Source organism: Danio aesculapii, chromosome 10 (genome assembly GCF_903798145.1).
Source record: "Danio aesculapii chromosome 10, fDanAes4.1, whole genome shotgun sequence".
Taxonomy (NCBI): Eukaryota; Metazoa; Chordata; class Actinopteri; order Cypriniformes; family Danionidae; genus Danio; species Danio aesculapii.
In genome coordinates, this window is record NC_079444.1 from 25,147,433 (window position 1) to 25,160,977 (window position 13,545).

Genomic DNA, 13,545 nt, shown 5'->3' on the forward strand with positions numbered 1-13,545 from the left:
TCAGCTAACATGAAAAACGACTGATATATTTCCTAGTTCCTCTAAAAGGCCCGCCCTCAAATGACTCTGATTGGTCATGGGTCATAATGTGCTGTGATTCGCGGATCGGCTCCACGTCACGCCCGTACAAGCACACGCGTTTTGTGTAAACAGTCTGTCAATCTCATGCCCGCTCTCTAAAATAAAATCTGACAAGTGTCTGTAACCAGGGCCGGCGCATCCATAGACACCTCCCTCACCACCCGTGTCCTCAGCAGTTATATCCGCGCCTAGGGCAGCAGAATAGAGAGGGCGGCGTCCGCGACACCTTTGCCTGGAGTGGCAGTTCAGCTTGCTCCGGCCCTGTCTGAAAAATGGGGTGCGGCTCCTTTAAGAGAGTTTGCCATTGTGTGTGTGTGAGTGTGTGTGTGTGTGTGCGTGTGTGTGTGTGTGTATGAATCTGTAGACGCATGTAACACGAGAAGCGCATGTGCTTGGGACCGATGTTTATTTTTCTTTTTCTCTGATGCTTGGATTAAGTTATTTTCTGTAATTTACAGTGACACTGTTGACAGAAGAATGAAACACAAGATGTGGGATGCGACCTGTGTGAGCCTTGAATTATTTTTCTGCTGCTACACGAGTTAGGCGAGCTCTCCTGTATTTTTTTAACTCACATTTATTTGGAATATGCATGTGTAAATAATATGAATCGTTCACATATCTTTTGTGAGTTCATTATCTGAGATGTAAAACGCATGGAAAAGCTGCCTAGATTAGATGACCATACAGTATGTGTGCATGCATCTATTGTTTTTTTTGTTTTTTAAATGACATCACCAACTCTTGGCCTAGGATGTATTTTATAGTTCTTTCAATCCTTTTTGTAGATCTGTGTGAATGGCGATCATTTTAAACCATTGGCATCTGCAAAGATCCATAATTGTAAAAGGAATCCTTACTGTATATTTATAAAGAGAAACTTAAAGAATTCCAATTATGGAAAAATCCCTTATATAAGGTGTTTAAACACAGTTGTGTGGCAAAAGTGTGTAAATATGGCCAGCCTCTAATAGTAAAAATGAATGAATTCTTTTTTTATAATCTAAATAAATAAAATATAGTCTGCAGATACACTTTGACTGATATTCTCCTGTTGCACATGTCCTCAGAGGGGAAATAAGAGAATCTCTCCCTCATTGGAATTGATAGTCCAGAGTATAAAACATCTGTATTGAATCTGCTGCTATGCTAATGCAGGAGCATTCTAGCTCCGCCTTTTTTTCAGAATAGAGCTGGGAGCACAATCTCATTTGAATTTAAAGCAATAGTCACCAAAATGGCACAAATTTGATCAAAGCCTATAAGGGGCAGTTTCAAATAGCTATAAAACATTATTTATTGGGTATTCTTAGCTGAAACTTCACATACACACTCTCGGGACATTAGAGACTTATTTTACACCTTGTAAAAAAAGGACATAATAGGTCCCCTTTAAAGAAAATGTTCAAATTAAGTTTGCATGTATTTTACCTTCCAGGCTCCAGCCCATTTAGCGCCACAATCTTCCCATCCTGTCTGTTGATTGTAAAAGGGCTTCTTGTTTGTGGTCTCTGGCTGAAAGACAGAACATCATTGTCGTCTCGGTCTGTGGCATAGACCTTGCCTATAATCCCGCCAGGAAACACATCTGCGGCCATGACAATGCTGATTTCCAGTGGGAAGGCCACAGGTTTGAAGAGGCTGTCTCCAATGACACGCACAAACACAAAGGATGTGGAGGACAGACGAGGCTTGCCGGAGTCACGCGCCTTGTTGACAAGAACAAAAATACACTGTACAACTGCCACATTTGAAAGCTTCATCAAACTACAGTAATGAATTCAATTCCTTTAGAAATGTCACTGCAGCTACATGGCCGTTTCTTCTACTTTTATGCTCCAGAGGGAAATTTTTACTCAAAGAAAATCTGATTTCCACTTACTCTTTCTGTTATATGAAGGTCACATTAAAATTGACCAGACACTGCTTTTTTTTTGAATGACTTCAATTATTTGTTTATTAAACTTCTTCTATTATCTTTACTATTATGTATAGATTTAAATAGTTTTTCTTGTAAACTGAGCATGTATTTGTAAAAAAAAAAAAAAAAAAGAATATATATATATATATATATATATATATATATATATATATATACAGTTGAAGTCAGAGTTATTAAAACCCCTTTGAATTTTTCTTTTTTAAATATTTTCCAAATGATGTTTAACAGAGTAAATTTTCACAGTATGTCTGATAATATATTTTTCTCCTGGCGAAAGTCTTATTTGTTTTAATTCGGCTCGAATAAAAGCAGTTTTAAATTTTTTAAACACCATTATAAGGACAAATTATTAGTCCCTTTAAAGTATTTTTTTCGATAGTCTGCAGAACAAACCATCTTTATACAATAACTTGCCTAATTACCTTAACCTGCCTAGTTAACCTAATTAACCTAGTTAAGCCTTTAAATGTCTCTTTAAGTTGTATGTATATATGTGTGTTAAACAATATCTAGTAAAATATCATTTACTGTCTACTAATAATATTGGGCAAAAAATAAACAGAGGGGCTAATAATTCAGGGCGACTAATAATTCTGACTTCAAATGTATACATACATACATATATATACATATATATACATATATATATATATATATATATATATATATATATATATATATATATATATATATATATATATATATATATATATATATATATATATATATATATATATATATATATATATATATATATATATAGTTGAGGTCACAATTATTATCCCCCCTGTTTATTTTTTTCCCAATTTCTGTTTAACAGAAAGAATATTTTTTTCAACACATTTCCAAACATAATAGTTTTAATAATTCATTTCTTTTATCTTTGCCATGATGACAGTGAATAATATTTGTCTAGATATTTTTCAAGACACTTCTATACAGCTTAAAGTGACATTTAAAAGTTTAACTAGGTTAATTAGGTTAACTAGGCAGGTTAGGGAAATTAGGCAATTATTGTATAACGATGGTTTGTTCTGTAGACCGGGAAAAAAAATAGCTTAAAGGGGCTAATAATTTTGACCTTAAAATGGTGTTTAAAAACTTAAAAACTGCTTTTATTCTAGCTGAAATAAAACAAATAAGACTTTCTCCAGAAGAAAGAATATTATCAGACATACTGTGAAAAATTGCTCCGTTAAACATAATTTGGGAAATATTTCATCAGAGTTCGCGTTAGACTTTCTCATTGTCCGTCATTTTGATGGAGAGGGTTGTAAAAATTCCATCATAACCTATTATTGCCCGTCATTTAATTTGCATATTTTCTAATAATTTTTTCATTCGCATTTTATTCATAAACTCGCGCGACAAGCATATTAGGCTAAATTATTCATTTATTTATTTGACAAATAAAAAAAATACTTTAAAAAACGAATTAAAAAAAAATCTAATTTATTGTTTATTATAGCTATGGCAACTTTTATGATCAATCAGTGCTAATTTCTGCATTGTTGTGCAACACTGGACAAATCCGCTACTCATTTTAGCTTTTCTACAGATGTCGCAAACCATTTTGCCGCCTTCCCTCCTCAGCCGCTCGCTTGGTTGGCCTGTAACAGCTGTAGGCAACTGAGGATTTTTGTCTGTTTGTTCTTCATCGTCCACTGCATCCCTTCCTCTTTTTTCACCTTTATTAATAATATTACAACTATTTGCCCATTTAAAGAAACTTTTCACACTCAGCTGCCGTGACATTTTTGCAACTGTATGCAGCGGTGACAAAGAGGAGACAAAACAAAACTATTGAGAAAATCTTATTTAGTTAGTCTTATATTAGTTTGAAAATATATGCATTATAATATATGCTATATATGCATTAAATATATATATATATATATATATATATATATATATATATATATATATATATATATATATATATATATATATATATATATATATATATATTTACAACATATAAAAACTGATAAGGTAAATATTATTAGCCCCCTTAAAAATACATTTGTTTGATTGGCTGCAGAGCAAACCAATGTTGTCCACTGCCTTGCCTGTTTTTACCGTCTCTCTGTTAAAAATCAATTGGTTTATCCTTCAAAAAAGTTGTAAAATTTCACAGGAAGAATAATAATTTTGACATTAATAACACAAAATTTCTTGCAAATATTGGACGGGATGTATTTCAAATAATGTCTAATGTGGGTTTATTAATGCATATTAAGAGACTAAAAGATCAACATTATGATTTCTGCTTTAATATAAATTTGTCAAAATGAAGAATTTAAGCTTCAAATTAAGTTCCACATATGCAATCTATACTTTATTTGTTCTGTTCATTTGCATAATGAACTGAAATAACCGTAATGAACATTTTAGTTATAAAAATGTCAAATTATATAAACGTTTATTAATACATAACTTGACTGGCATTTCACTCCAGAAAACTTTGTTTAAATAGGTCAGAAGTGCTCAAAGTAGAAGAAATGCTCACATAAGACTCTGGCTTTCCTTTTGACAGACACTTGACTTTTCAAAGCAGTTTTCTGGAGTTGCACTAACCTGAATCTCAAGTGTATATTCTCGAGTTGCATCCGGACCAAACGCTCGGCTTGTCCGTAACTCTCCATTCTGGTCCAAACTAAAGGCATTGCCCTCATTTCCAGACACCAGGCGAAACTCAAAAGGTCCACCATTTCTAGCTGAGTCCTTATCAGAAACTGACAGCGTGAGGATGGTTGTTCCTGCAGGCTTGTTCAACTTGAAAAACACACAAACACATAAATAAGTTACCGATTTTAAAATGTATTACTAATTCAGTCACATGGTTATTATATTCATATTCTGCACTAAAATATTTGAGGGCTGTTCATGATTTTCTGGGTCTTGGTCAGAATTTTTCAGGGTAATTGATATCTGGCTGCTTCCTAGACTTAGTTAAGAACTGGCATCCTAAAATTACTGATATTCTAGTCCACAGGCTCCTCATAGATAAATCTCTTCAACATAAGTCTAGGGTATCCTTTCGATTTTTTATCGTCTGGCTGCGGTGGATCATAAGTCACTGCACATCTCTCTTCAACAAGCCGTACGATTCATTTTCATAGGGAGATGAGTTACGTGCTGAAATTTAATATGTAGAAGTTGGGCAACTCTGCATCTGTATTTCTCTTCCTTTTTACGACGCGTCTCAATATTTATGTATTTGTTCCTAAATTACTTGGAGTGATTTTTTGTTGGTAGAACCTTGTAGCAAGTTAATGTTTAGAGCAATACATTACATATAATTTTTGCTAAAGGAGCATATAATTCAACCATTGTGTTAAAAATTGTTGTACGAAACAAGGTAACCTCTTAAATTATTTCATACTGGGTTTACATAATTTTAAGGTGTTGTTCATATGATTTATTCCAAAATACATCTCCCTTGAGAACAAAACTTACTTCACTGAGAAAAGAAAAAGATTTAGTAATCCTTTAAACTCTATTGAAGGGTGTTCACAAGACTGTCATGTAGGGCTGGACGATATGGCAAAATTTATATCACGATATATTTCTTAATTTCAGTCAATACGATATAATTCCGATATCGATATGGACAATATTAAGAAGCCAAGAAAAAACTGGCAAGACTGCACACAATGGATGTCTGTACCCACAAATGTCTGCAAACTGAATTTGCAAAGTCTATAATAACATCCGGGCTCTCATAACTTTTTTTATACCCCAAAAAAATAGTCAAAAAATGTATGTTTACTTTTTATTTGTATTTAGCTTTTATATATATATATATATATATATAAGCTATAATTCCAAAATGAATGTCTAATAATTATAGAATATTAATGATGATGAAAATGACAATAATAGTAACAATGAATTGCATCTCTCATTATGATGCTGCCTTGAATGTGCTTGATTGCAAGTGATCTGCTATAAAAAAAAGTCTGTTACTTTATGAAAAATAAATTTATGGTTTGCATCAAACAAAAATGAAGCATTGCAGTAAAAAATATTTATTTTGTATTGTTTTTATATGAATGTCAATTTAATAAATAATAATTTAATAAATAATTTCTGCTAAAAAAAGAAACGAAAGACTATAATAAATCATTCAATTCAATGTCGAAAGCTGTAAAACAGTCATCATCAGTAACTAAATAGTAAAATAACATACATCTCAAGAAAGAACGGACAAAAGAAAGTAAAGTCTCACTTCTATCATTCTTTAAAAGTTTTGGTTTGGGTTTGTGTCATTTTAAATGCTCAGTCTCGTTATGAGCTGATCTTCATTTTTCTGTGTTTGTGGAATAAAGCAGGCGAGTCAGCCGCATCAATTTATGAGCAGGCAGAGCAGGATTCTCGTGATGACCACCGGCGCAATAACGCTCTTTGTTATGAGCCGCAGTTTCAGTGTAAACTTAGTAAAGGCGAGCTTCTTTGGCGATGACGTGTACAGTGTTAGATTTTATATTTAGCGGACATTTGCACTGAACACGCAGTGAATGCAACGCATCGAGATTCGGGCACCTTCTTCGAAAACACTCGATTGATCTCAGCTGGCAGATCAACATTTACCATATGTCATGATTGCTGTCATCTGCGCCATTATTTGTAACTTTAGGTGGGATTTGCAAACCTGTGAACTTTTCACTCTTCAGCTGTTTGCATTTCCCACGGTCATAAAAGCTCCCTGTCATCTGACAGCGGAAAGCCTTGAGTGATTGACAGCTAATATTAACCATTATAGTGGCAGGGAAGAGCGATTTAGGAGGTTTTTAGAAAAATCAAAACAGGTGGCACTACAACCATTATATGCAGTCGCACAAATGCTCCCAAATATATTACGAGGTTGCATAAATTAAATTTCGGACGCATATGCGACCAAAATGGTCGCAATTTCAAGCCCTGTATATGCAAATTTATATTAAAATACCAGAAATGGGTTTAAAACTCATATCAGTGTTATTGGAAAAATCTACCGCGATATATATTGATATCGAATTATGTCCAGCCCTACTGTCATGACACCTTTGTAATTATTATGTGACACATATGAAGGAAATTTTATGACAACTGTTGTTTTATTTTTAAATGAAACAATGACATTGCTTGAAATGTATTTGAAATTTACATAAAGGTAGCAACACCAAAGCTCCAAAAATATGAGTTTATTAACTTTAGCACTTTGTGATAGCCTTTTTAAGTTAATAAAATCACATCTTTGGTGTTACCGCCTTAATGAAAATTTTTGTATACTTGTTGTTAGGCTGAGCACCCATTTTAGATTGATGTGCTTGCTTTTGTAGATTTTTTCTTGAGATGTATTTGCCAACTTGACATAACCAAATACATCAAAACCTGTCTTTGTTTTGACATCTTGACATTACTTGTAATAAACATACACACAAGGCCATTATAATTATGTTGTGAATATGTTTCTGATCCCTTTTTTTCAGTGGAACAAACTGAATTTGTCATTAATATTTAATGCCATTTATTGACTTCTTATGGCAAATTCATGGTGTACCATTCTAGTTATAACATATGAATGACACGGTTATGAAATTCAAGTTATAATGGCTTCATGACAATCATGTTTATGACGGATTTATGACAAGTTATGTTGTCTTAGGAATGTCAATTAATCATGATAAAGACAACTTGACAAAAACAATCACTGAGCGAATGACAAATCTCATTCGTATTCATGATGTGTTATGACATTATTATAAAGTTTTCAAGACCTTCAGTGTTGAAAAAGTGTTACTAAAGCGGTTAATTCCAGATTATGATAACATGGCAATGTGGATGGGTTACAGAACTGAAACTAGAAAACTACATATGACTTATGTCAGTGGTTCAAAATCTTTCATTTTAAACAGTAACTATATCTATCACACACTTTGATCTACATCATACAGACATTTTCCATTTCATTCAACAGCTACAGCTCTCATAGCAGGAGAGGTAATATTTGAAATAGCAAAGTATGGCCAATTTAATATATTTATGCTCTTGGTTAATATCTCTGACATAAAAATGCCCTTTGAATCTGAAAACATTTGAAGCTATGATGCGCTCACAATGCCTGGAACTACTTTAGCTGTGCCTTTCCTGGAAAATGATTGCAGAACATCAGTCAACCAATCAGAATCAAGCATCCGACAGCCCAGCAGAACAAATTGTGAACATTCAATATATACTTTTCCAGGGTTTGCAGAAATTCCTAAGCAACAGTAATAGGGACCCTTAGCAACAGTCACACATCGCATATAGGCAAGCAACAAACATATAGAAGAGCTGAAACTGTGGCTCACACCTGAATAACAGCTGAAGCATTAGCAGGAGAGAAGAGCGGCGGGTTGTCGTTCACATCAGCAATCTCGATATTGACATTCACAGTGGTTGACTTGGCAGGTGACCCGCTGTCAAACGCTTGCACAGACAATGAGTAGCTCGAGACCTTAAGCAAGCCAGACAGGAGGATAAATGTCAGGCAAAAACAGTTCAGAATGACTCAACTCTCGACAAATGTCTTTTTTTAAAGAACAAGACTGTCCGATCGCCCACAGTCGCTTAAGAGCCTCAATTTCAACCCCACATTCCCTAATTAAAGACTTTATGGCTGATTTAAAGATAATTGGCCGAAATCGAGCCGTGTCTCAGGAGAAGGTCTTGAGGAGCCCCAGCGAAGGGACGTCAGGATTCATTAGCCAAAGTAACCAAGCTCATTCCAAGGACTAACCGTCTCTCTGTCCAGGGCCTTGTTAACTTTCAGAAGCCCGGTAACGGGGTCGATCCAAAACTGGTTTTCACGATCCCCTTTCAGAATGGAGTAAGTGATGCGACCGTTGATCTGACTGTCCAAGTCCTCAGCAAACAGCTGCACATATAAAAATACACAGACAACAAGCCCATGCAGTCATAACAAACATTATATAGACACCTTCCACATTTCTCACATTATAACAGTTTATTTACTACAGTTAAGAAAATGATAATAAAACAGGACAAGTTCACAATTCTTTGCTATAAACTGTCAGATCAAATAATGTATGTTTATACATGGAGGTATAAATGGATTTCAATCAACTGTTAGTGTGACAATTTGTACTATCAATTATTGGTGTCACAATTACCAGTTTCAAGATCAACATCAATTAATTTTCTGATGGTTAGTATCATTAATATTAGGTTAGATTTAGCTTGTGATGTCAGGTGACCAAAATTCAATGTCTATCCAACGTCTAAGGACAACGCTATTTTGATAATGACGTCAAATGACTTTGATACTTAGTTGATTTTAGATTTATTGTTGGAAAGTGACCAAAATCCAACATGGAGCCAACATCTTGACGTCAAAAACTGAAATGTATTCAACAGGTATGGCACCTGATAGATGTCATAGTGGTAATGTCCACACAATGTCAAGCTGTAACATCATTAGACGTTGATATTTGGTTGATTTTAAGTTGGACATTGACGTCAGCCTGACAGTGGGTTCTGACGTCAACCCGATTTTTATTTTCAAACAAAATGCAACAACACCAACGTTGGGGTACATTGTCAATGTGATGTCATGTTGACTTCTTGTGCCTCCTGGGTGTTTAAGGACCATTTCAGTCATCATACAGTAAACATTCACATAAGTCAGATGCATCTAAAAAGTCTCTGGGTCAATGCGTGTAAAGATTTGGGACATCTTCTTGGACATTTTTAACTCTTCCAAACAGTTTGCTGCAATTATAAATCGCAATGTCTTGAGGTAGTTCATTACGATGCGATTTACCTTCTGTGTCCAATTTGATTGGACAGGAATCACAGGACTGATTTTTCCAATTCCCATAGACAAGAAAAAATATAGTAGTGACTACAGGTTGACGGAAAGTAGTGGAGTAAAAGTACAGATGGAGCACTAAAAATGTACTCAAGGGAAAGTAGAAGTACACATTTTAAAAACTACTTAGTAAATTACAATTTCTGAGAAAAAACTACCCAATTACAGCAGTTTAAGTATTTGTAATTTGTTACTTCATACCACTGCATAGCAGTCAAAATAGGACAAATCAGTATATATAGGACAAATTCTGGACCTTTGTCTGTGGGGGTGGGTCTTCCGAACCCTACCTGGCTACAGGCCTAAATACTATAACTAATCTATGACTAATTTGTTTCCACCTTTATCTTCAATGACAACCTTTAGTCTCTAGTTTTATGCAAACCTGAACTTCAGTCTTTTCAGTTTACATTATTTTGCTATCCTCATTTAATTAAGCTGACTATAGTACTGCATCCACTAGTAAAAGTAATACCAAAATGAATATTTTTTGCTTTGACTGTATATCCTAGCATATTCAAGAGGCCCAAACTCCCTGAATTTATCCGGATCATGAAGCAAATTACAACCTCTTATGGTAAATTATATTACAGCTCAAACACACAGTACAAATGAATAACTAATGTGAGTTCATTAAGGGGATTTATGTGAGCAATACGCTTAATTATATGCTAGCCGTGAAATTAAAATTATGTCTGCGGATAATTAAATGCCAATGAAGTGGCTCGGTTAATGAGAGAACTTTACCCTTGTGACGGTTTCTCCAATGGCTATGTCTTCGCTGATCAGAACATTGTAGATTTCCTCACTGAACGAGGGCGAGTTGTCATTGACGTCCAGGAGCTCGATGGTTACAATGATCGCAGCTCTCAAGGGAAGTGAGCCTCCATCAAAGGCCTCGACGTTTAAGAAAAAGTCCTTGCAGATCTCATAGTCCAGATCATCAGCCACAGAAATGATGCCTGGAAATCATGTGAGAAATGAGTCATTAATTTAGATGAATATGAAAGGCACTAGAGTTGCATAACTGGCAGTACAAAGGCGCAAGAAAAGCCAGAATATTTAATTCACGCACAACAGCCAGATGAAATACTTCCCTGCTGCACCTTTAAGAGCTTAAATCTTTTAAAGTAAGGGTTTAAACCTGAAGCACTTTATTCTGTTGTCAAAACTGAATACAAGGGAAGTGATATAACTATAAAGACGCTGCTATATTTCAAGCTTTCCACCGACTGCCCACATCTTTTTACTAGACAAAGACTGCTCTCAATAACTGTCCCCATGTTTTCTGCATGTTAAGCACAGTTATTAGGGTTTTGTGGAGCATTCTTAACTAATTTTCCCAATCGCTGCACATATATTGTGCCGTTTTAACGTTCACTTTGTCAAATCATAATGTCCTGTCTAGAGTCAATAGATTTTCTTGAATGTCTTTCATTGACTTTCATTGAATAAGGAACGATAAATGACCTCAACATTATCGTTTGTCTGTGTTAGCTACAAGTGAATTCACAGAAAAATGTCAAACTAAACAATTCAATGCATTTTTATGTGCAGAAAACATGCGCCTTACCTCTTGAATCATCGATGGAAAACTTCCCCAGCTCATTTCCAGACAAAAATCGATAGTAGATTTCTGCATTCACTCCAATATCGCCACTCGTGGCAACGACACGCAGCAGTTCTGTTCCAACTGCAACATCTTCCGGCACTGTGACTGAATAATCTTGCTTTTCAAACACAGGTGGGTTGTCGTTTACGTCCAGAACCATGATGGTGAGGTCCACCTGGGCTGAGAGTGAACCTGCGGCCCCGGCTCGGTCTGCAGCCTTGATCCTGATCTGATACAAGTCTTGTACTTCTCTATCCAGGGTTTTCTCGAGGATCACCAGACCAGAAGATGGATCAATGGAGAAGACGCCACCAGCAGAGTCAACAAGTGAGTATACAATCTTCCTGTTTAGACCTGTGAGAAGGCAGATTCATTAGTATAATTCAATTGAGGAAAAAACTATCTATCTATCTATCTATCTATCTATCTATCTATCTATCTATCTATCTATCTATCTATCTATCTATCTATCTATCTATCTATCTATCTATCTATCTATCTATCTATCTATCTATCTATCTATCTATCTATCTATCTATCTATCTATCTATCTATCTATCTATCTATCTATCTATCTATCTATCTATCTATCTATCTATCTATCTATCTATCTATCTATCTATCTATCTATCTATCTATCTATCTATCTATCTATCTATCTGTTTATCTATCTATCTATCTATGTCTATCTATCTGTCTGTCGGTCTGTCTGTCTGTCTGTCTATTTATCTAACTATCTATCTAACCCACATACCCATCCATCCATAAGGGGGGTGGGGGAGTTATGAGGTTTTATTTGTAGTTTAAATTGACTGGCTATTTAAAGTGCCCTACTCATTATGTTCACTGCTGAAAAAAAACAACATACGCTGGTAAGGTATGTTTTGATGCTGGTATGCTGGTCTTGCTGGTTGGTTTTAATGCTGGTTTCAATGCTGGTCTTGCTGGTCCTGACCAGCATTGAGACAAGCATCGAGACCAGCGAAACCAGCATTGAAACCAGCAAGACCATGCACTGCAGATTACATTTAACAGTCTGTACTCTGTCTTGATTGACCAGATGGACAGGTTGTTGTACGCATGCATCAAAATGAAAATTCTAGGCCGAAACTGTACATTTTTGATGCATTTGACTGAAACTAAAATTGATTATTATTATTTTTATTTATTTCACTCAATAACTCAGACTAATTTGATTTTACAAAATACATTAAATACATTAATTGAACGTGTTGTGAGGTGTCAGTTTACCATCGTTGTACCATGACATCACAGTAGAGCTATTGCAAGCAGCAAGAAAAAGTATACTACATAAAAATATCTTGTCAGCGCATTATTTGAGTGAACTGAGCACATGTGGTTCAAGCATACAAGTTTACAGGTTCATAAACAGAATATCCACAGATATTTAGTCAGCATATTGATTGAGGGAGAATGAAATATAAATTTCTTGGCTCAAATTTTTGGCTCTTTTTGCCAAAAAAACTAAACAAAAAATATAGAATAATTTAACATTTTTTGCAGATGAAAATTCAGTGCACCCCTAGTTTGGTGATGAAATTCAAATATAGTAAATGGTAAACCGTAGATTATCAAGACATCAAACAATATTTCAAACATCATTTGGGACAGAGTCCTCATCTTTTTAACAGTATGCAAAGAATATTTGCTTTCACAGTGTAAAAGACTTGTTTTTAACAAGTCAGCAACATGAACCAAACTTTTCCAATCCTCATTTTCAACTGTTTGAGTTTGTGTCAAAACAGACTGTTACGTTTAGAGATGTATTCTTTACGGTTATTGTGATGTTTATATTGTGTGAATGTCTTTCTCCCTGTTCTTCCTTTTTTGCCTTGACTCCTCCCCTCCTGAGTTTCTAGCAGGTTGCTGATTGCTTCCTCCAGCTGTGAAAAACAGAGGCCAGACACTCAGATGTTGAGAAGGGAGCTAGAGAGAAACCTTTCTCCAGAGTTCTAACTAGGTTTTAGATTATACTAAAAGTTGCTGTGAACTGCTGAAAGGTTGAAATGTTCAGATTATTGGTGGACCTGTCGA

At 35.0% G+C, this 13,545-nt stretch overlaps 1 protein-coding gene across 1 annotated transcript in view; it reads right to left on the reverse strand.

Annotated features, from left to right (window-relative positions):
- LOC130236827 (protocadherin Fat 3) overlaps positions 1 to 13,545 on the reverse strand; it is a 102,601-nt gene that overhangs the window by 35,902 nt on the left and 53,154 nt on the right. Inside the window, exons 14-19 of the mRNA XM_056467596.1 lie at positions 11,452 to 11,844; positions 10,626 to 10,840; positions 8,787 to 8,924; positions 8,361 to 8,504; positions 4,601 to 4,798; positions 1,513 to 1,790 (exon numbers count right to left, since the gene is read on the reverse strand). Coding sequence (XP_056323571.1) covers positions 1,513 to 1,790; positions 4,601 to 4,798; positions 8,361 to 8,504; positions 8,787 to 8,924; positions 10,626 to 10,840; positions 11,452 to 11,844 — 1,366 coding nt within the window. The remainder of the gene's footprint in view (positions 1 to 1,512; positions 1,791 to 4,600; positions 4,799 to 8,360; positions 8,505 to 8,786; positions 8,925 to 10,625; positions 10,841 to 11,451; positions 11,845 to 13,545) is intronic.